This window comes from Hylobates moloch, unplaced genomic scaffold, assembly GCF_009828535.3.
Source record: "Hylobates moloch isolate HMO894 unplaced genomic scaffold, HMol_V3 SCAFFOLD_17, whole genome shotgun sequence".
NCBI classification, from domain to species: Eukaryota; Metazoa; Chordata; class Mammalia; order Primates; family Hylobatidae; genus Hylobates; species Hylobates moloch.
Window position 1 is genome coordinate 12684057 of NW_026652292.1, and position 23763 is coordinate 12707819.

General features: G+C 38.5%; 1 protein-coding gene across 1 annotated transcript in view; it reads right to left on the bottom strand.

Moving 5' to 3' along the window:
- Positions 1-23763, bottom strand: part of DNAH5 (dynein axonemal heavy chain 5) — a 329923-nt gene that overhangs the window by 93259 nt on the left and 212901 nt on the right. The window contains exons 49-53 of the mRNA XM_058430225.1: positions 10749-10871; positions 10328-10541; positions 8799-9022; positions 5546-5744; positions 3002-3174 (exon numbers count right to left, since the gene is read on the bottom strand). Coding sequence (XP_058286208.1) covers positions 3002-3174; positions 5546-5744; positions 8799-9022; positions 10328-10541; positions 10749-10871 — 933 coding nt within the window. The remainder of the gene's footprint in view (positions 1-3001; positions 3175-5545; positions 5745-8798; positions 9023-10327; positions 10542-10748; positions 10872-23763) is intronic.

Here is a 23763-nt window from a genome sequence, read left to right on the forward strand (position 1 = left end):
GAGCTACCTTTTAAGAAGGAGTGAGACACACAATATCTGAGAATTAGCAAAAGGCCCGAAGTGTCCCCTGGGGTGAGAACTTCAGTATGAGGTATGGAAATATCAGGATATAAGGCAGCAAGGGATTGTTTAGGGCTTATTTGGGGGACTTGATTAAATTCCAGACAATGTAACCAGATTCTCTGTGCGGTTCTCAGCAGTGGTCCATCCTGTCAAGACTGGGGTCACTAAGACGGGAATCCACCCTCCTAGAGCCTAATCTTCTGATAGGGAGACAAACACACAGATAAACCTTCCACAAGGAAGTACATGGGTGGGGAATGCACGTCGGGGAGGCGCTCCAGGATCATGACCTGTTTACCCGTAAGCAGCCCGCTGTTCTGGATCACACACCAGGCAGAGCATGACTCAGGAGGCTGGCTGGTAAGCAGGAACTAGATCATGCAAAACCACATACACCATGGTTTGAACTTTCACCAACGAGACAAAAGAGGTATCACACAGATACACTGTATTGAAAGAAAATTGAGTTTCTAAGAAAGGAACTAAGAAATAGGCTTGGTCTCATATCATATCCTGTTTTGCTGCAGTTTTTGTCTGCAGTTCTGACTCTTGGCTTCTATCGTGCCTTGTAACTAGGCCACGTATTTCAAGGCTCACAGCAGCATGACACAGAGCGTGGATGTGCTGTGCACAGAAAATGAGAGGAGACAGGGCCAGCCGGGAAGTGGAGAGGAATGCAACATTTTAGCTCAAAAACTCTAGTCACGGATTCTTCGGCCAATTCCAGAGCAGACAGACAAGAGGCACAGAGTGAGAGAAAACACCAGCGAGGCCCCAGCACCGAGGCATTCACACCTCCAACATCACACCCAAAGTGTTTCAAGAAAGCCTCCTCACTCATCGTCTGGGCTGCGAATCACAGAGAAATCGGCAGTGCTAGTGAACTTGCTCAAGCACGACACTTAACATAAATAACCGCATCTTCAACTTGAGCTATGAAATCCCAGGTCAATCAGATTCTGTCTCCAGCAGGCAGGCAATTCGTCATGAAGTTGCCTTTGGTAATACTCATTTAGAAAATACATTTTCCTTTTTCTTCCTTTTAATTATTAAAAATGACAGAATGTTTATTCTTCCTGAAACAACTCTTAGTCAACTATAAATTAAGAGTGAATTTCAAAATGTTATTTATAGTTGGCTTTGGAAGAATATTTGAGCTCATAATTCGGTACAGATGTCTCAGATTCTGAGAATCCACCGAGTTGCCAAGCCAAGTGCCCTCGTGCTGGGGAGACCCAACTCCTGAACAGCCTCTCTGTCTTCCTCCCTCTCTCTGACTTACTCCAGCCTTGCAGAAATGCTTTTCTTTCTTGCAGGGAAAAGGAGCAGGCAATCCCTCTTTTCAGAGGAATGGTTGACTAGATAACCTCTAAACCCCCTCCATTTGTAGATTCAGTAATTTTTAGAGGTGACAATTTGTAATTGTGCAGTGGTTCCTCATGATGGAACCTAAATCATGGAAGACAATGTCGAATCATTTTCTTTCTAACTAAAAGGACGTAGTCCGTAAAAGTAGTTGATATCAACAAAGTAAGAATATCAGCAATGGATTTTTAAATGGCATTATCTTGCACTGTAGATAAATTAAGTCACATAAGTTTTCAAACAAAATAATATATTCTACTTCCAACCTTTGAGGATCAACTGTCCTAAAAATGGATATGGTAATGACTCATATAAGCAGTCCCTAACCTTTTTGGCACCAGGGACCAGTATTGTGGCAGATAATTTTTCCATGGATGGGATGGGGGTGAGTGATGGTTTTGGAATGATTCAAGCACGTTACATTTATTGTGCACTTGATTTCTATTATTATTACATTGTAATATATTATGAAATAATTATACAGCTCACCCTAATGTAAAATCAGTGGGTGCCCTGAGCTTGTTTTCCTACAACTAGATGGTCCCATCTGAGGGTGACGGGGGACGGTGACAGATCATCAGGCATTCCATTCTCATAAGGAGCGTGCAACTAGATCCCTCACATGAGCATTCACAATAGAGTTCGCGCTCCTATGAAAATCTAACGCCGCTGGAGGCAGAACTCAGCTTTGCTTGTTCACCTGCTGCTCACCTCCTGCTGTGCAGCCCTGTTCCTAACAGGCCACAGACAGGTACTGGTCTGCGGCCCCAGGGTTGGGAACCCCTTCTCATATGACAAACTAGAATAGAAATTATACTTTCCTGGTGGGTTTCATTCTAACAGAATTTTCATCTCAAAGTCAACTGTTTATACACTATTTTTAAATTATTGTTTCTGATCGTGGTAAAATACACAAAATCTAAAACTTACCACTGTAACCATTAAGTATATTGTTCAATATCATTAAGTACATTTACACTGTTGTGCAACTATCAGCACCACTGATTTCCACAACGCTTTTCATCTTGCAAAACTGAAACTCTGTACCCATTTAACACTTACTCCCCAATCCTCTCTCCACCCAACCCTGGAATTCTCCATTCTACTTTTGTCTCTGATTTTGGCTACACTGGGGATTTATATGAGTAGAATTATACAGTATTTGCCCTTCTGAGTCTGGCTTACTTCACATAACATAATGTCCTCAAGGCTTATGTACTATTTTTTATAGGATATTCTTTGCATGATACAAAAAGATGCAGACTTTGCCTGTGCTCTGAACTCAGATGTCAACCATATTCATCCTCTGTGGTGAAAGCACTGAGCTGGAAGCCATATAGAAACACTGAATAAAATTATCACATCACACATTTAAAGTACACAGGCTCTTATTTCAAGCCTATAAGGTGCGACATGTTGCATTCAGCTTAGAAATTAAATTGGAATATAGCATGGAGTCTAATTTTAAACTGAAGATTCTCCTAGGAAATGAAAATAAAAGAGGGAGAGGACCACGGTGTGAAGCCAAATGTCTGTCACCTTCACAAGGCACTACTCAGAGTGGCTACTGTACCTTGACTAAGTGAACCATGGCATCTGCAAAGAATACCATGTCCGTGCCGGCGCCGCGGATGCTCTCATTATAGAGCTGCAGGAACATACTCAGACGCTCTTTTAGGTGAATAAAAGATTCAATCGGCTCATAAATTTTAGGCGTTTCAGCATCAGCCTCTTCAGGTGTTTCACCTTTGGTGGGAAATAAGAATCAGTTAAGTTTCTTCAAATACCTACATTTTACTTCAACCTAAATTAATACACTCAAAGCTCTACAACCTAACACTGAATAACATTCATTTTAAGCAAAATGCCATAGTGTGTATTTTGCAAAAACAGAAGAAAACAATAGTAGCATTAGGATTTTTGTGATCATATGCAGTCTTTGTTGTTTCCTGTCTAGCAAGAGTCAATTTCAAATAATGTTATCATCATTGAATTGAATTTGAACCCACAACTGATTGTTGGCATTTCAAAGGTCCTCCCAGATATATTAGCTTAATGGTCAAGTAAAAATCAAAACAGTAGGGACTGAATGTCAGAATCAGCAAGGGAGGTCAAGAATTACATAACTGTTTGATAAGAATAAAAAGAAAAAGGTTATTGCATTTACTCAGGAAATTTTTATAATTCATGAATCTCAGGTCAGCGGTAAAAATAGAAGTGAATTAGAATATGGGGTGGAGGGTTGAGAGAAATAGAAAAATAGTTTCCTAAATGAATAAGCATATTCGATTATTTCACTAGGGCAAGATGTATTAAAATCAATATACTTTTTTAAAAAATTAGAAACATACGATATACCAGCTTAACACTTTTCCAGTGTTAACTACAAAGCAGAGGCCAAGGTGGGCAGATCACTTGAGGTCAGGAGTTCAAGACCAGCCTGACCAACATGGTGAAACTCCATCTCTACTAAAATTACAGAAATTAGCTAGGCCTGGTGGTGTGTGCCTGTAGTCCCAGCTACTTGGGAGGCTGAGGCAGGAGAATCACCAGGAGGCCGAGGTTGCCATAAGCCAAGCCTGCACTCCAGCCTCGGCAACAGAGCGAGACTCTGCTTCAACAAAAAAAGCATAATGCCAAAGAAAAAGCTAAATTGGGCATCTACAAATTCACAATCAATTAACATTAGTAACAGGGAAAAAAGGGACACATTAGTTGAATATACCAATAACAACTTAGAATTTCACTGGGTATGGGAAGAATGCGTGGATCTTTCAAACCTTATAGCACATAATTATTTTCAATTGACTGTGTCCTAACATAATAGTATGTTAATCTTTTTATAACAAACAAGGAGATTAGTTTAACACAATCATTAAGATTTAGCAAAGCTCTCACTAATCAAATTCCAATAGTCACAACTCTCGTAAATGCCCAAATCAAGCTGTGAGAAATAAAGTGTTTCAATGACACAAAAGGTTATGCATTTGTCTCTAGACCTTCCCCCAGGCCCCCAAAATGCAGCAGTTGTGCTTTGGTCCTTGAAAATCATAATCTGATTTATCCTTCTGAATTACACAGAATAAATTACATAAATTTTAATTACCTTGTAAGATGCCCTTACTCTTATAGGATTTTTGTATGTGTTTGACCTGATTAAAATAAAATGTGTCAGCTTCTTTCTGTAGAAGGATCATTCCAATTGCATCTCCAGAAATAAACATTATTTTGCAATTGTCACTCAGAAACTTTGGATAGTTCACACTTACGGTTATCAAATCTAGAGCACTTCCTAGTCATTTCCAATCATTTTCAAGATATACATAGCATGTTTTTAAACATGCTTTTAAAAATCTGCAAATTAACTTAAAATCCATCCTCAGTATTAGAAGAGGTTAAATGAAAGAAAAATATTTTTAATTAAGCCTAGTTACTTCTGAGGGGAAAAAAGTGGAGCACTGCCTCTTTTCATAAGAAAAGTCATATATCTCAATTTCCCCTGGAACCATAATCACAAAAGCTTGCCCCACATCAACTATCTCATTCCAATTACATTTAATGACCCTCTCATACAATTGGAAGTTTTCCTTTTTATTTTCAACATTCAGGATGCCCTGAATAATAATAAGTATCATTATATTTGCTGCCTTTCATTTAGCAGTGACTACAGGCCATAGACTGCCCAAGCCATTCTACAGATAACATTTCACAGACTCCCCACGGTGCATGTGATGCATATAGTAATACTTTTATTTTTATGAATGAGGTTCAAGAGAGTGCCGAGATGCCCAGCTAACTAATGTGTGGTGGATTCCTTCCTCAAACTCACCTCTAACTGCCAGACTGCAAGTCCTGTGCACTCTCTCCTACCGAATCCTGCCCCCAACTCTACTTTAATATCCAAGCATGATATGCATAAAATAGTTCATCTTTAAACTCTATTATAATGCATTAATTCACTCACCCTAGTTTTACTGAGCATCTACTATGTCTCAGGCTTGTATCAATAAAGTTTACTAGAAAGAAACTCAACATCCATAAACTGAATCTTCTGTCTTCAGATTTCCCTTTAGGGAACACCTTTTGGGGAATTCCAAATTCCACTTCAATAGTTTACCTGCAGCTTCAGGTGCATCTCTCAAGAAATCCACAAAATATGTGTCAATTCCACAATCCACCAAGAGTTTTTTCTCTTCACCAAACTCCTCCTCTACCAAACTTACTAAAGCCTTATCAAACCAGGTCACATCACTGGACACTGTGAAACGGTCAGCTATAACACGTTTACATTCATGCTTCCACAGCTTTAACAGATCCTGTTGAAAGTATAATTAAAATGTGTTAGTAATTCCTATTATGCCGTAATTGGGAATTCAAGTTGACATTACTGTAGAGTATTATCCTTCCTGATTTAAAATTCAACATTTTAAAAAGTTAGGATTCAAATATGCTCAACTTCACTTCAAATTGGCCTCATTCAGGTATATTAAATAGAAAGTAGTCTATTCATTTGCAGCCTCTGAAGAAGAAAAAAATCCTCCGACAATAATATTGAAAATTGCTCTGACCAATCAACAAACTAATATTCTACATAAAAGTCTTCAGTTTGTAATAAATTAGTCTTTAATAAGATATCTACATTCATGTGGCCAGAGTATAACATAAGATATAGAATATGAACAACTCTCATGTATACAACTGAAAAATTACAAAGATGTATTCACTTAACACAAAGTGGATAAAATTCGTGGCAAAAACTGGATTATCTGAACAAAAAAAAAAAAAGCAAGCACTTGATCCAGATAATCCAAGGTCCAAAGTTATCTGAAAGTTGAGGAAATTAATTGCTCAATACTCCTGTTTATATAGCAAGAATAACAAATGTATGTGTAAGCTCATTACTTCATATGAAAGACTGGTGGAAATTTCTTAGCTTCATAACATTTTTCAGGTTACAGATTTTTAAGTCATTGCATTACTAATGATAGAATGCTATCTCGTTGCCTGAATATAAAAGGAGTTCAATGAGGTACATTCAATGATTCAGTTAAGACAAAAGTTTATGATAACATCAATTGCTGGAATTGTTTGTGCTGATTTAAAATAAGCATCAAAAATGGCTATTTCAATAGTAATCTTTGAAAACTGACTTCAACAATTCCATTAACTTGTAAATAACTTTGAGGAAAAAAAATCAAGTTAAAATATTCACGCTGCTAAACTGACTCTCACTTCTCTGTAGGAAGGAAAGTGAGTTTTCCCCAAAACATCATTAACAGACACTTCTCAAAGGAAGACATACATGTGGCCAACAAACATATGAAAAGAAGCTCAACATCACTGATCATTAGAGAAATGCAAATCAAAACTGCAATGAGATACAATATCACACCAGTCAGAAAGGCTATTATTAAAACATCAAAAATAACAGATGCTGGCAAGGTTGCAGAGAAAAGAGAACACAAATATGCTATTGGTGGGAGTGTAAATTAGTTCAAGCATTGTGGAATGCGCTATGGTGATTCCTCAAAGAGCTAAAAGCAGAACTACCATTTGACCCAGAAATCCCATTACAGGATATATATACCCAGAGGAATATAAATCATTCTACTATGCACATGCACGTGAATGTTCATTGCAGCACTATTCACAATAGCAAAGACATAGAATCAACCTAAATGCACATCAATGGCAGATTGGATAAAGAAAATGTGTGACCTATACACCATGGAATACTACGCAGCCATAAAATAGAATGAGATCATGTCTTTCATGGGAACATGGATGGAGCTGGAGGCCATTATCCTTAGCAAACTAATGCAGGAATAGAAAACCAAATACTGCATGATATGTCCCCACCCAAATCTCATCTGGAATTGTAATCCCCATAATCCCCACATGTCAAGGGAGAGACCAGAAGGAGGTAATTGAATCGTGGGGGTGGTTCCCCCATGGTGTTCTCCTGATAGTGAGTGAGTTCTCACGAGATCTTACGGTTTTATAAGAGGCTCTTCCCCTTTTGCTCTGCACTTCTCCTTCTTGCCATCTTGTGAAGAAGGTGCCTTGCTTCCTCTTCGTTTTCCACCATGATTGTAAGTTTCCTGAGGCCTCCCCAGACATGCTGAACTGTGAGTCAACTAAACCTCTTTTTTTAATAAATTACCAGTCTCCAGCAGTTTTTATAGCAGTATGAAAACGGACTAATACACCGCATGTTCTCACTTATAAGTGGGAGCTAAATGATGAGAACTCATGAACACAAAGGCAGAAATGACAGACACTGGGGTCTGCTTGAGGGTGGAAGATGAGAGGAGGGAGAGGAGCAGAAAAGATAACTATTGGGTACTGGGCTTAATACCTGGGTGATGAAATAATCTGTACAATAAGCCCCCATGACACGTTTACCTATGGAACAAACCTTCACGTGTACCCCCAAACCTAAAATAAAAGTTAAAAATAAATCAACAAATAATTTTAAAAAAAAAGAATCAGCAAGTTTGGTTACCTATATTGCAAGCATCTGGGACAGAGGTGGGTGTTTTTAGTAATCAACACTTGTGCTTAATGAACAGTTTTGTTGATAATTTAACTGTCTCTGTGTGTTTATATGGAGAAGTCCCCTAAAACCCATTTGCTTAATTACTTCTTTAGCTCTAGAAAGGCTTAAAGAGAGGCCAACCTGGTCTTAGCCTGGGCACATAGGCTACCCTTTGGAACAAAAGCATACTGGATTTTTACACAGCATTCTTAGTTTGAGGGAAATTCTTGTAACACTGGGAAATGTCATAGTCAAATATGTGTACAAATGATCATTTTTCTCTTAAATGAACTTTGTAATCTGCTGCCTCTCCTCAACTTTACCAATGTACGTAATTCTTCTAGTGCATCCAGTTACATGGAAAAGAAAAATCATGGATGATTATCAACAAAGTGGGTTTTTTTAATTTTGAATATTTATTATAAAGATAATTACTTTTTAAGTTAAAATTGCAAGCTTAAAATATGAAGACTATTATATAGTAAAATCCATAGTGATTGTTTCCATTATTTAGTATAAGAAACATATCTTCTTCTTATACTAGAACTGGGAAAATAAATCAATTGTTTCTTTTATTCTTTTCATTAAAAAATAATTGTGTATATGATGTTCTTAAAACACAAACCTAATTTAATTGGAATTTATCATTGATTGACATTTTCTGACATAATTTACTTATTTCATTATGTTAGTTTAAAAGCAGTAAAGAATACCCATGCTGAAACATTCCAAAATATGTTCACAGTTCAAGTAAAAAACAAATCAATAAAAATATTTAGAATATATTATTATTAGCAACGTTGTTTGTTTTTCTTTCTTCAGTGTCACTTACATTTGGTTCCTTGATGACCTCTGAAGTAGTATTCAGCATTCCCTGCCAGATCCGAGATAGATCTCGTAGGTTAAACACATAATGGAATTTTGCAGGGGTAGGAAGCATTTTAATCTTGGTCATCTGCCATAGTCGGCGTGTCAGAGGCACCAATTTTGTCACAGAATCTCTCACTTCTTCTGAGAAACCCCTCTGAGTACAGTAGTAGCCTACGCCAATCACACCTGAAAAGGGGGAAATTACAGCATTTTGATTAGCCATTCAAAGAAATTCAATGAAAACGAAAAGCATTATAGCATAGGGTTTGCACAAATGTCATTATACATTTTAATAGATAATCACATATAAAAGAAAAGTATGTTAATGTTCTCTTGCTTTTTCAAAAACAGTATAACAAAAAATAGATACAGGTTTAAGAAAATAAGTATTCAAAACACTGAAAAATTGATTAAGAAATACTGCTGAGAACTCTGGCTGCACCATTTCAATATTATTAAACGGGTAACAATGATAAATGTATGAAGTTACCTTATAATAAGATAAGAAAAATGTTTTTATAAGTCCTCTAAGGTTTCCAGTTTCTGTCATTGCCTTTCCATGCGTTATAAAATAGTTTCATTTACTTTTTAGGTAAAATTTTCCAAGCAATAAGGAATAATTAAAAATTATAACAGTCATTTTTTTTCCAGTCCATGTTTCTTTTCCCAAGCTTAGATAATTCCAATGTCTGTTGGTTTCCAGACCTTGCTCACTGCTGTGACTGAAGGGAGATTACTGCCATACTTCACTAGCCTGGGGCACCCAGATGACATTTTCGTTTGCCAGAAATTAATTAGGGTAATCCTGATGAGCTTTTTCTCAATAGCAGCTTCAGAAGTTATAAACTAAATACTTAACATAAATGTGTTCAAACCTTTACACTCTTTTCTGCACAAATAAGTCATAAGTGCATTATCATTACTCGGGTAGGCATATATGGTTACTTATTTGGCTAGTGATTGTTCAGCTAAATTATCTATGAAATACTACATATTTAATCAATAACTTATTACAATCCAGTAAATTACTCTGAATTTCAGACTGTGTCTAATCTGTGCTCTGGGTGCCATTATTTCTTTGGCCAAAATCATTCTATGGGTTGGTTAAAGTATAAGCTACATAAACTTTTGACATGGAACATAGCAATCCAGACCTCAAAACTATGTGCCCACGAGGAAACAATCTCATGTATGGGGAAACAATTTCATTTCCGTGTTCATTTAACGTTAAACCTCCTTGCTTAAGAAGTTAGAAACAGTTAAAGAAAACCATAGATGGAAAAGCTCTCCCAAGCCATCCAAATCAGGAAACACCTAGAATCAATCCCTATAGGAAATGAAATACACTGCTTGAGAGTGATGGAGGCTGTGGACCAAGCAGCCACCCAACGCTCTTTCTGTGTGGGTCTCGGGTGAAGATTTTCAGAAAGGAACACAGGCAGGTGTTCTTCCTCACCCTCCCACCCCACGTCCTCTTGATCTTTACTTTACCAAAGATCTTATCCATGGAAGCTTCAGAGGGCAACGTGCAATTAAATATAGAGAACTGCCTCTTGAGTCTTTGGGGTATGTCATTGCGTCCACCACCAGGATGGATCATGGCTGCCAAAAACTGGATATCCACGATGCTGGTGAACTCCCCAGGCTTCTCTAGGTTATAGAATCCATTTTGTTCCATCAGCTGTCGCACTATCTCATTCGTAACCTAAGAAAGACAACTTTCAGAATTAAAGCATCATTCCTTTCCATCCCTGGAGCCTAATTCCTTGAGTGTTTCCAAAGAATGAACTTTACACTGGAATTCAGAAATTATATCTTGAAAAAGTAAAAAATCAAAAAAAATTTTAAAAACTCTTCTAAGAATAAATCAATACCAAATTAAGAAATAAAATGCACAATAGAATGATGATACCTGATCTCCCCACTCATTGATTATTGGCATATTCACATCATCAATAAAAACAGTCATCTTCTTTCCCGCAGGAGGGCCATACGTTGTACCTATTCGTTTATCCACATAGCTCTCTATCGTCCTCTGTGAAAAAAAAAAAATCAACGGAAATATCTGTGAAAATATCCCCTAAAACATGGTCAATTCTTTTAAAAAACAACAAAAACTGGTAACCTTTGAACTGATATGAATTATTTCTAAAAAGCCAAATTTCCCCCCTTAATTCTAACAAATTCTAAAGTACCTAAATTATCTTGTATAACAGTCACAAAATTTGAAAATCCAGTTTAATTTAGAAGGAAATGAAATTCTAACCAATGTGAATTTGAATGGGATGAGACTCTTCTGTCCATTTCTAAAAATTTACTTTTGTCTTCTTCTGTTGGTGACACAATGTTCCCCATTATTCAAAGTCTTGCTAACAGTTTCCCTATAACCAGCAAGAAAATTAAACAAGGCTACTGTGTGAGAAGCTTCTGAGGTCTACACTCTGAGCTGCACAGCCCATCATGGTCTGAAGGCTGAAACTGGCTGCTGTCACCTGGCACAGCTCATACCCACTCTTTTGGGCAGATGCAGTTACACTGATTCAATTCTCATTCCCTGACAGAGTGAACAAAGCCCACTTACATCTTCTCTCTCATTTTTACATTCTGAGCTTAGGTGGTGAAAGAGAAGACCACACTGCACTCTGTAAAAAACCCTCCTTGAGGCCGGGCGCGGTGGCTGACGCCTGTAATCCCAGCACTTTGGGAGGCCGAGATGGGCGGATCACGAGGTCAGGAGATCGAGACCATCCTGGCTAACACGGTGAAACCCTGTCTCTACTAAAAATACAAAAAAAATTATCCGGGCGTGATGGCAGATAACACCACTGCAGTCCAGCCTGGGTGACAGAGCAAGACTCCATCTAAAAAAAAAAAGCCTTCGCTGCAGTACGCAAAAAGATATTAAAACTGAAAGAACTGGGACACATTTAAAGTAGTGTGTAGAGGGACATTTATAGCACTAAATGCCCACAAGAGAAAGCAGGAAAGATCTAAAATCAACAGCCTAACATCACAACTAAAAGAACTACAGAAGCAAGAGCAAACAAATTCAAAAGCTAGCAGAAGGCAAGAAATAACTGAGATCAGAGCAGAACTGAAGGAAACAGACACACAAAAAACCCTTCAAAAATCAATGAATCTAGGAGCTGGTTTTTTGAAAAGATCAACAAAATTGATAGATGGCTAGCAAGACTAATAAAGAAGAAAAGAAAGAAGAATCAAATGGATGCAATAAAAAATGATAAAGCGGGTATCACCACTGATCCCACAGAAATACAAACTACCATCAGAGAATACTATAAACACCTCTACACAAATAAACTAGAAAATCTAGAAGAAATAGATAAATTCCTAGACACATACACACTCCCAAGACTAAACCAGGAAGAAGTTGAATCTCTGAATAGACCAATAACAGGCTCTGAAATTGAGGCAATAATTAATAGCCTACCAACCAAAAAAAGTCCAGGACCAGGAGGACTCACAGCCGAATTCTACCAGAGGTACAAAGAGGAACTGGTACCATTCTTTCTGAAACTATTCCAATCAATAGAAAAAGAGGGAATCCTCCCTAACTCATTTTATGAGCCAGCATCATCCTGATACCAAAGCCTGGCAGAGACACAACAAAAAAAGAGAGTTTTAGACCAATATCCCTGATGAACATCAATGTGAAAATCCTCAATAAAATACTGGCAAACTGAATTCAGCAGCACATCAAAAAGCTTATCCAACACGATCAAGTCGGCTTCATCCCTGGGATGCAAGGCTGGTTCAACATACGCAAATCAATAAATGTAATCCATCCCATAAACAGAACCAACCACAAAAACCACATGATTATCTCAATAGATGCAGAAAAGGCCTTCGACAAAATTCAATAGCCTTTCATGCTAAAAACTCTCAAAAACTAGGTATTGATGGAACGTATCTCAAAATAATAAGAGCTATGTATGATAACCCACAGCCAATATCATACTGAATGGGCAAAAACTGGAAGCATTCCCTTTGAAAACGGACACAAGACAGGGATGCCCTCTCTCACCACTTCTATTCAACATAGTGTTGGAAGTTCTGGCCAGGGCAATCAGCAAAGAGAAAGAAATAAAGGGTATTCAATTAGGAAATGAGGAAGTCAAATTGTCCCTGTTTGCAGATGACAGGATTGTATATTTAGAAAACCCCATCGTCTCAGCCCAAAATCTCCTTAAGCTGATAAGCAACTTCAGCAAAGTCTCAGGATACAAAATCAATGTGCAAAAATCACAAGCATTCCTATACACCATTAACAGACAAATAGACAGCCAAATCATGAGTGAACTCCCATTCACAATGGCTACAAAGAGAATAAAATATCTAGGAATCCAACTTACAAGGGTGGCGAAGGACCTCTTCAAGGAGAACTACAAACCACTGCTCAACGAAATAAAAGAGGACATAAAAAAAAGGAAGAATATTCCATGCTCATGGATAGAAGGAATCAATAGCATGAAAATGGCCATACTGCCCAAAGTAATTTATAGATTCAATGCCATCCCCATCAAGCTACCAATGACTTTAACAGAATCAGAAAAAACTACTTTAAATTTCATATGGAACCAAAAAAGAACCCACATTGCCAAGAAAATCCTAAGCCAAAAGAACAAAGCTGAAGGCATCATGCTATCCGACTTCAAACTATACTACAAGGCTACAGTAATCAAAACAGCATGATACTGGTACCAAAACAGAGATATAGACCAATGGAACAGAACAGAGGCCTCAGAAATAACACCACACATCTACAACCATCTGATCTTTGATAAAGCTGACGAAAACAAGTAATGAGGAAAGGACTCCCTATTTAATAAATGGTGCTGGGAAAACTGGCTAGCCACATGTAGAAAGCTGAAACTGGATCCCTTCCTTACACCTTATACAAAAATTAATTCAAGATGGATTAAAGACTTAAATGTTAGACCTAAAACCATAAAAACCCTGGAGGAAAACTTAGGCAATACCATTCAGGACATAGGCATGGGCAAGGACTTCATGAATAAAACACCAAAAGCAATGGCAACAAAAGCAAAATACACAAATGGGATCTAATTGAACTAACGAGCTTCTGCACAGCAAAAGAAACTACCATCAGAGTGAACAGGCAACCTACAGAATGGGAGAAAATTTTTGCAATCTACCCATCTGACAAAGGGCTAATATCCAGAATCTACACAGAACTCAAACAAATTTACAAGAAAAAAAAACAACCCCATCAAAAAGTGGGCAAAGGATATGGATACACACTTCTCAAAAGAAGACATCTATGCAGCCAACAGACACATGAAAAAATGCTCATCATCACTGGTCATCAGAGAAATGCAAATCAAAACCACAATGAGATACCATCTCATGCCAGTCAGAATGGCAATCACTAAAAAGTCAGGAAACAACAGATGCTGGAGAGGATGTGGAGAAACAGGAACGTTTTTACACTGTTGGTGAGAGTGTAAATTAGTTCAACCATTGTGGAAGACAGTGTGGCGATTCCTCAAGGACCTAGAACTAGAATTACCATTTGACCCAGCAATCCCATTACTGGGTATATACCAAAAAGATTATAAATCATGCTACTATAAAGACACACGCACACATATGTTTACTGCAGCACTATTTACAATAGCAAAGACTTGGAACCAACCCAAATGTCTGTCAATGATAGACTGGATTAAGAAAATGTGGCACATATACACCATGGAATACTACACAGCCACAAAAAAGGATGAGTTAATGTTCTTTGCAGGGACATGGATGAAGCTGGAAACCATCATTCTCAGCAAACTATCACAAGGACAGAAAACCAAACACTGCATGTTCTCACTCATAGGTGGGACTTGAACAATGAGATCACTTGCACACGGCGGGGGGGAACATCACACACTGGGGCCTGTCTGGGGGTGGGGGGCTGGGGGAGGTATAGCACTAGGAGAAATACCTAATGTGAATGATGAGTTGATGGGTGCAGCAAACCAACATGGCACATGTATACCTATGTATCAAACCTGCACGTTGTGCACATGTATCCTAGAACAACTTAAAGTATAATAAAATAAATAAATAACTGAAAGAAAGGGCACTGGAAGGGGTAGGAAGAGGATGTGAGGAGAGGACTCCAGGCTCTTGACTGGTGTTCTCATGTTCATGGTAGTGCAATGTGGATTGGGAATCGATTGTCTTTCAAAATGTATGCATGAGTAACCAGAGTCTAGCACTGCAAAGCAAACAGAAAGAGTTTTGAAGTTCTCAGACTCTGAAGGCTTCAAACTCAAAAGCTCATTTCATTTCTATCACTGTAGGAATCTACTAATGCATGATTTTTAAGTCATGTTAAAGATGTTGTATAAATACAGGAGAAAGTGGAGGTAAGTTAAGATAAAATAAATTCTCCTTCTCTTATCCAAAAAATGTTTTACTTCATGACAAAAAACAAACCAGTTAAAACTGACTTTTATAAACAAGATATAACCATCAAATGAGACAAAATATAAGACAAAAGAAAGCAAAGCTCTATACAACTGTCCTTGAGAATTTTCACAGTAATTGCACATTGTACATTTTCATCACAATTTTATTTATTTTATTTTATTTATTTATTTTATTTTTTTGAGACAGTGTCTTGCTCTGTTGCCCAGGCTGGAGTGCAGTGTTGGCTCACTGCAGCCTCTGCCTCCCGGGTTCAAGTGATTCTCCTGCCTCAGCCTCCCAATAGCTGGGACTACAGGCATGCACCACCACACCCAGCTGATTTTTGTATTTTTAGTAGAGATGGGGTTTCACCATGTTGACCAGGCTAGTCTCAAACTCCTGACCTCAGGTGATCCACCTGCCTCAGCCTCCCAATGTGCTGGGATTACAGGCATGAGCCACCATGCCTGGCCTCATCATTTTAATGAATAATAGCAAGGAATGTGAAAATTTTTCAGTATTTTTAAATAGAATGAGATATAAATATATTACAACTCATTCAATTACAAAACAAATCTCCCATGAAATTGTACGATGGCAAAAAGAATTTCATACCCCCCCACATAAACGCAAAATTGTTTAATGTACTAGGCTAAATTGGCTCTTCTTTTCAATGAATTTAAATGCACCTCCTTATGGTCAACTAAGACTTTCAGACATTCTCATGTCTATTAATGAGAACACTTTTTGGCACATGAAGATTTTATGTATTGGGAAACTTTATCAAGAGCTAAATGTACTAGGTGGGATAGTCAGAGTAATATAGAGTAATAGCCACACACCTATACTTTCTTCCCCTCCACTGTAACCCTAATTTTTTTTTGAAATGATGGGAAATCATTACTATCACCACTAAGCTATACATGTCATAAAAGAGTTAAATTGACAAAAGCACAACAAAATAGAGAGAAAAATTCAGCAACTTGAGAACCTAGAAGTTGAGATTTCTTTCCATTTTCAGAATTGTTGCAGATTCAATAGTTACCTGAGTGTTGAAGTTTGGTAAGACCTCCTGAAGGCCTGAAACACAATGCAGGTTGGTTATGCCTCCTCTGAAATGCTTGGAACCAGAAGTGTTTTGTATATTGAACGTTTTCAAATTTGGGAATATTTGCAAATACATAATGAGATATCTTGGGGATGGTACCCAAATCTAAACATAAAAGCCATTTGTGTTTCCTACATACACTTTATATATATAGCCAGGAAGTAATTTTATATGCTACGTATGTATGTGTGTATTTATTAAAATGTGTATTTATTTGTTTACTTACATTTTATTTTAAAATATTTAAAATTAAATATTTCATATTTATACAATTTTGTGCATGAAACATTCGTGTACATTGAACAATATACATTGGACATGCTTGCATGAGGGAATCTGGTAGTGTGCTGAACAGATATGAAAACTGGAGGGTGCTGGGAGGGTCTTTTTTTCCTTGGGGACGCTGAATAAACTGTGTGTTGTGCACCTGCATTTTGACTACAACCTGTCACTTGAGGTCAGGTGTGAAATTTTTTGAGCTTGCCAGTGCTCAAAAAGTTTTGGATTTTGGAGCAACCTGAATTTCAGATTTTCAGATTAGGCATGCTCCACCTGTACTGCGTGCTCTGCTCCTTTGGACAGCTATCCATTTGAGGCTGTTGGAAAAAACAGCTGTCCAAGCTGGATGTTCCATAACATTACAAAAATAAGCATATTCAAACATAAACTCCAGCCGGGCATGGTGGCTCACGCTTATAATCCCAGCACTTTGGGAGGCCGAGGCAGGCGGATCACGAGGTCAGGAGATCGAGACCACAGTGAAACCCCGTCTCTACTAAAAAAATACAAAAAATTAGCGAGGCGTGGTGGCAGGCGCCTGTAATCCCAGCTACTCGGAGAGGCTGAGGCAGGAGAATGGCGTGAACCCAGGAGGCAGAGCTTGCAGTGAGCCGAGACTGCGCCACTGCACTCCAGCCTGGGTGACAGAGCGAGACTCCGTCTCTCTCAAAAAAAAAAAAAAAACAAAAAAAACATAAACTCCTCTTCCTTACTCAGCACAAAGTCTGCACCCCTTTGGGGTGCTCAACTCAGAAAGTGGCAACAACTACCGATTGCCCCATCCAAACATTTCCACATCTAACAACACTGAGTTTTTCTATTATAATTTCAACACCACTTTCTAAAGTATCTCTTCCTACCTGAACAACAGCAGGCCCCCATTCCATTATGTCTTTCTTTCTCACAGGGGTTAATGTCACGACCCCTTAAATTGCCTGGCCTGACTGCAGTCAATCCTGGAAACGTCTTTATGACTCATACACAATGGCTATATTGCCTGATTTGTAATTTTACCTAGAATTTTTTTGTCTCCCCCAAAGAAATCAGTCTAAAGAATCACGGATCATCTGTGTAGTATTCTGCCACCCACATTCCTCCCAATCTCTTTGATTGGTGTTCCCACCTCATCCACTGTTTTGCTGTTATGAACTGGGGTCCAGTTAATAAAACCAAGTAGATATGTTTGCTTATTAGATTATTGCCTGTCTCCTCCACTAGAAGGTAAGAAGGGAAGGCACCTTGTCTTCCTTACTTTACTCATTATTTCATCCTCAGTGTCTAGAAGGGTATCTGGTACTATGTGTTTATTGGTAAATATTTTTTTACATAGATAAATAAATACAAGAAACCTGGAGTCATCTTTGACTTTTCTCATTGTCTCCTATGCCTCTCCTCCAACAACCTTGATATGGTTTGGCTCTGTGTCCCCACCTAAATCTCATGTGGAATTGTCATCCCCAATGTTGGAGGTGGGGCCTGGTGGGAGGTGACTGGATCATGGAGGTGGTTTCTAATGGTTTAGCACCATCCTCCAGTGCTGTCTCATGAGTGAGTTCTCACGAGATCTGGTTGCTTAAAAGTGTGTAGCACCTCCACCTTCACTCTCTCGCTCCTGCTCCTGCCATGTGAGAAGTGTCTACTTCCCCTTCCAACGTAACTGAAAGTTTCCTGAGGCCTCCCCAGCCATGTTTCCTGTATAGTCTGTGGAATCGTGAGCCAATTAAACCTCTTTTCTTTATAAATTACCCAGTCTCAGGTCATTCTTTATAGTAGTGCAAGAACAGACTAACATAAACCTCTACTCAACCAATCACAAGTTCTGGCAGTTCCACTTCCTAGCCAAGGTTGAATGCATCCTTGTTCTGTTTCCTTTCTCACTTTTACCATTTTGGTCCAGCCCAACCTGCCTCCTGAGAAACGACTGCAACTGTCTCCTCTCAGGTCTCTCTGAGTGCACTCATGTCTCTTGCATCTTGTTCTCCACTCTACAGCCAGATTGAGCTTTCTAAAGGGCAATACAATCCTCCTCAGGACTCCAGGGGGTTCCTCATCAGTGACTTACAGGGAACTCTATGGTACCCACTACTTACTCCTCCAATCTCACTTCCAGGCAGTCCTTCTCACTGTCTTTGTTCCGGACCCTCAGGGTCTTAGTTCATTTACATACAGTTAAAAAAAACTACATAGACTGTGAAGTGATGTTCACCTTATATGCTGGCTTCCAGTATTCATTATGGGATCCTCATTTATATATTTCTACAGTAGCCATTTCTAAGCCAAGAAAAAAATCCCTCAGGATTATCATTAGCCAAATTCACTTTGTGAAATATTGATTTAGATGAATGATCTTCTAAAAATGTCACTTCTTTCAATCCAGTTATTGATTTTAAAAAAAATTACGTCTCTAGCAAGGACTTGCACTCAGGATAAATACTGTTCTTTGAGAATAGACAATCACTCTACTCTGAAATTGGAGAATCATAGTCAGCATGACAGCATCTTATGCAATTTATAAAACCTAAACAAGATTCCAATCTCATTGTCTGTCCACACACACAGGATATCATTAACCCAAGCTGTGACAGCAGCATTTTAAGACATGAAAACCAGATGGTCAGAAAACCAGGTAGGCTGAGGAATGGAGCTCCCTTCTGGCTCTTTTCTGAGCTAGAAGCCCTAAACCTAGGGACAACTCAATTACTGAAATAATTTCTTAATAGACAACTCAGCTTTTATAATTCCTAGAAATTAATATAAATATTAAATTCCCCCAATGAATGATCAACTCTTTCATTATGCTGATTTCTGTAATCCCTATGGAAACTAATTGGCTCCTCCTCTGGACTCCACAGTACAGCATTGAGATTACACCACAAGTAGCACTTATCTCGTCAGCTACACTTGGTTTAGGTACATGTCTGTTTCCCCAACAAGACAAAGGGAGGAACACGACATCAGAAAGGGTATTGGAAGGATCACGTGCAGCTGAGGTGACGGTGCATTCCCTAGTTCTTAGGTACAACATTCACACAATCATCTTTGTGAATGAGACAAAGTGCAAAATCTGCACAACCTGCAAGGCCTTACACAACAGCTCTGACTAGGCTGAAAGTCAGGAAAAACGAACTAAACTACTGCTTCTCACATTTCTCAACTCTATGATTTCATGTAAGCCACTTAATATTTCTGGGTATAATAGCCCAGAAATGACAGTGTGTATAGATATGTAAATCATATGTACATACATAAATATGCACATGAATATGCATATATGCATTATGCATTAATGATACATATGAAAGCAATTCATGAGCTTGCTACAGAGTATTATGCATTAATGATATAATACATATGAAAGCAATTCATGAGCTTAATGTAGTATAAAATGTAAAGCTATTTTGTTATTTCTATGTGTAGCTCTATATGCTAGCACCTAAATCATTTTTCATGCATGTTACATACAATTAAATAGAAATATAAAATATACTTAATTTTAGGTTTTCATATATGTGCTATTAGCTAAAACATAAAAATGGAGAGCTATGCTCTTTATTAAGAAATCTACTGCCTAATAGCATCTTCCCATTTTATTGTAATTCACTAAAACCAAACGAAATTAGTCTTACATTAGGAAAGTTTAAAATGCTCAATAGTACATCGTAAAAAGTAAAATATGTTAAAAGTCACATGAAAATACAATAATGCATAACTGGAAGCTAAAAATAAAACAAGAGCACTAAGTGATAAACCAGCCCTTTAGATATTAATATAGATAATGAAAGGGCATTGGAAGGAAGCATGTGGGTGCATGGCACAGCAGAGCACATGGACCCTGGTTTCCAGCTGTTTCCAGCTTAGGTTCTGCCACCAACTAAGTGAATTCAGACAATGCTTGAAGCTCCTTCCACCCGAGTACATCAGTCTTAACTGTAAAACCTGACATTTTAAGAGAGCTTTATGATACAAATATACTTTCACATATTATCTCTTAGGAAACTAGTCTTCAAACTGTGCTCTGATGAGCTAAAAGGATTTTCTGCAAACACCGGGATCCCTTGCAGGAAGAAAAGATGAGGCTGGAATGGGCTTCAGGACCCCAGCTCCAATTCCACCAAAGCAAACCCATGGTTACTTATTTTATAGATTAATCTACTGCACAAGATATCATTTGGAAAAGTGGTTCTGGGTCCAAAAATAAAACTGTGGAATTTCCTTCCAGTCTCTAGGAGTCTTATTTTTTAAAAAATAAAACCTATTGCTATGCAACCATTTGAAAGATGGTGGCTGTATTCAAAACACTTTATAATTATTTTTAGAAATTTTTTCAGAAATTATCTTAAGTAATTTTTGCTTTCTTCTTTTCACCTTTTTGTATTGCTTAAATTTCTACTTCTATGTATGAATTACTTTCAAAAATAAAAAAAATTAAAACAGTTCGGGGGGAAAAATGAGGAACTTTTCTTTAAAAACTGACTAAATTCCCTTAGCCAAAAAATGGAGTGACTGTATAATTTTTGTCCAAACTTTTGATAGTGGCAAAGGATGCTATTAATTAATAATCTGAAACAATGAAAGTAACTTGGATTGTCAAAAAGTGACAGTCCCCTCTACTGATGAAAGACCTGAAAGTTACAGCATGATGAAAACAACCTGTCAAGTAACAGACATGTGCCCTTCATTGGACAGTGTGCCATCATGGTAACAGCTGAGAAATGGACAGTATCTATTTTCTCATCTACAATTTCAGTTTGGTTGGGATCCAGATACATGGGAGAAACAGAGACAAATGCTCTGCTCCATCAGCCCTGTTTAGCATGAATGACTGAAAATTACAGTGAGAAAGTTAATTACAACAGTTCGGCTAATTGAAAGCTTTGTAAAACTAATGAGTCTCACTTAATAGAGAGCCCTGATGCTCCACAGTCAAAACAGTCTCTGGCACTAAACAGAGTGGATGATCCTGTGATGCTTCTCAACAGAAAAAAGAAATAGTGACGTGTTAACTCCACCTTAACACTGAAGAACAGTGGGGAATCTGGCTAAAGCCATGTGTATCAGATAATGGGAGTCTAAAGAATACTTCATTCTGCTTCTATTTATTATATTTGAATATGGAACCACTTCCAGAAATTTATTATATGGTTTATGAATTTGTACATCAAACAACAGGTTTTCTAGATAACATACGGCTTTTTCCAGGAAATGAGTAAATATTTCATGTTAAAGAGACAGAAACCACAGATCTTTAATACCTGGCAGAGATAAATGACACAGAGTTGGTAACAAAAATGTAGTGACAAGGCCTTGTTGTATAATAAAAAATTGGGCTGGCCTTTGCCCCTGGCTCCTGGGAGGGAAACTTTAAACCCTGGAAATTTCCTGAGTGATAGAAAGGACTCCTGTTATTCACATGGGCCCCTCATACCACTCATGCCAACCACTCATCACCAACCATGTGATAAGAAGGTTGAAGTTTTTTTTTTTTTTTGAGACGGAGTCTCGCTCTGTCTCCCAGGCTGGAGTGTAGTGGCGTAATCTCGGCTCACTGCAAGCTCCGCCTCCCGGGTTCACGCCATTCTCCTGCCTCAGCCTCCCGAGTAGCTGGGACTACAGGCGCCCGCCACCACGCCTGGCTAATTTTTTTGCATTTTTAGTAGAGACAGGGTTTCACTGTGGTCTCGATCTCCTGACCTCATGATCCACCCGCCTCGGCCTCCCAAAGTGCTGGGATTACAAGCGTGAGCCACCGTGCCCAGCCCAGAAGGTTGAAGTTTTAAGTCACATGATATCAGTTGACCTGGGAGGGGAGCTGATGGAGATTTGAGTTCAGTCTCAAAGATCTTGGCTGGGCACAGTGGCTCACACCTGTAATCCTAGCACTCTGAGAGACCCAGGTAGGCAGATCATGAGGTCAAAAGATCAAGACCATCCTGGCCATCACGGTGAAACCCCATCTCTACTAAAAACACAAAAATTAGTGGGGTGTGGTGGCCCATGCCTATAGTCCCAGCTACTCAGGAGGCTGGGGCAGGAGAATGGCTTGAACCCAGGAGGTGGAGGTTGCAGTGAACCAAGATCACGCCACTGCACTTCAGCCTGGTGACAGAGCGAGGCTCCATTTAAAAAAAAAATAAAAAGATCTGAGTCCTGTCCTATGTCCAATGATGTAATCAAGTATGCCTATGTAATGAAACCCCAATAAAAACCCAGGACAAAAAGGCTCAGGTGAGTGTCCAGGTTGGTGACATACATGATATGCCTGGAAGGTAGCACATCCTATGGACAGGGAAGGTTTGCATTTGAGATCCTCCCAAACCTTGCCCTCTGTATCTTTTCTTTTGACTGACACTTACTTGTATCTTTATAAGAAAGTTGTAACAATAAGCATAGCACTTCTCTGAGTTCTGTAAGTCACTCTAGTGAATTATGGAAACTGAGGGGGCTGAGGGAATGGCCTAATTTGCAGCCACTTGGTCAGAGGTATGGGTCTCTTGAGAACCCCTGAGCTCGTGGCTGGTGTCTGAGTGAGGGCAGTCTTGTGGGGACTCGGCCCTTAACTTCTGAAGTTTGCATTAGCTCTGCCGTAGTGACTGTCAGAATTACATTATAGGCCTAAAGAGTTAATACAGTCTCATGAAGTGTGGATCATTAGAAAATCACCCCACATAATGAAAAAATATCACACTCTGATCTGATTTTTTTAAAACCTTTCCCCTCAAATAATGTTATAATTATAACCTTTAAAGAGAATGTCCTCCTAAGGTAAAACTAACAAAAGCTCTTTAATTGTAAAGTGGTATTAAAGGAACACATATAATGTTAGCATCTTGCCAGCCTAGGGTAATTTAATGTGTCCTTCCCCAAACACGAGAATGCCACTGCTGAGTCACTGCAATTTGGGGTTGACCATCCATCCAGATCTGCCCACCCAGACACTATATGAATGGTATTTATTTGATAGAAGGATAGCCCATACTGGAAATCCCTTCTCCTCCAGAAGAGTAGAATGAAGCTGACAGTCTTATTTAGAAGTTTAATCAATGACCTTAGTGTATTGGCACACCGCTGTCACCAATTAAATTAAGTGATAAAAAGTCAT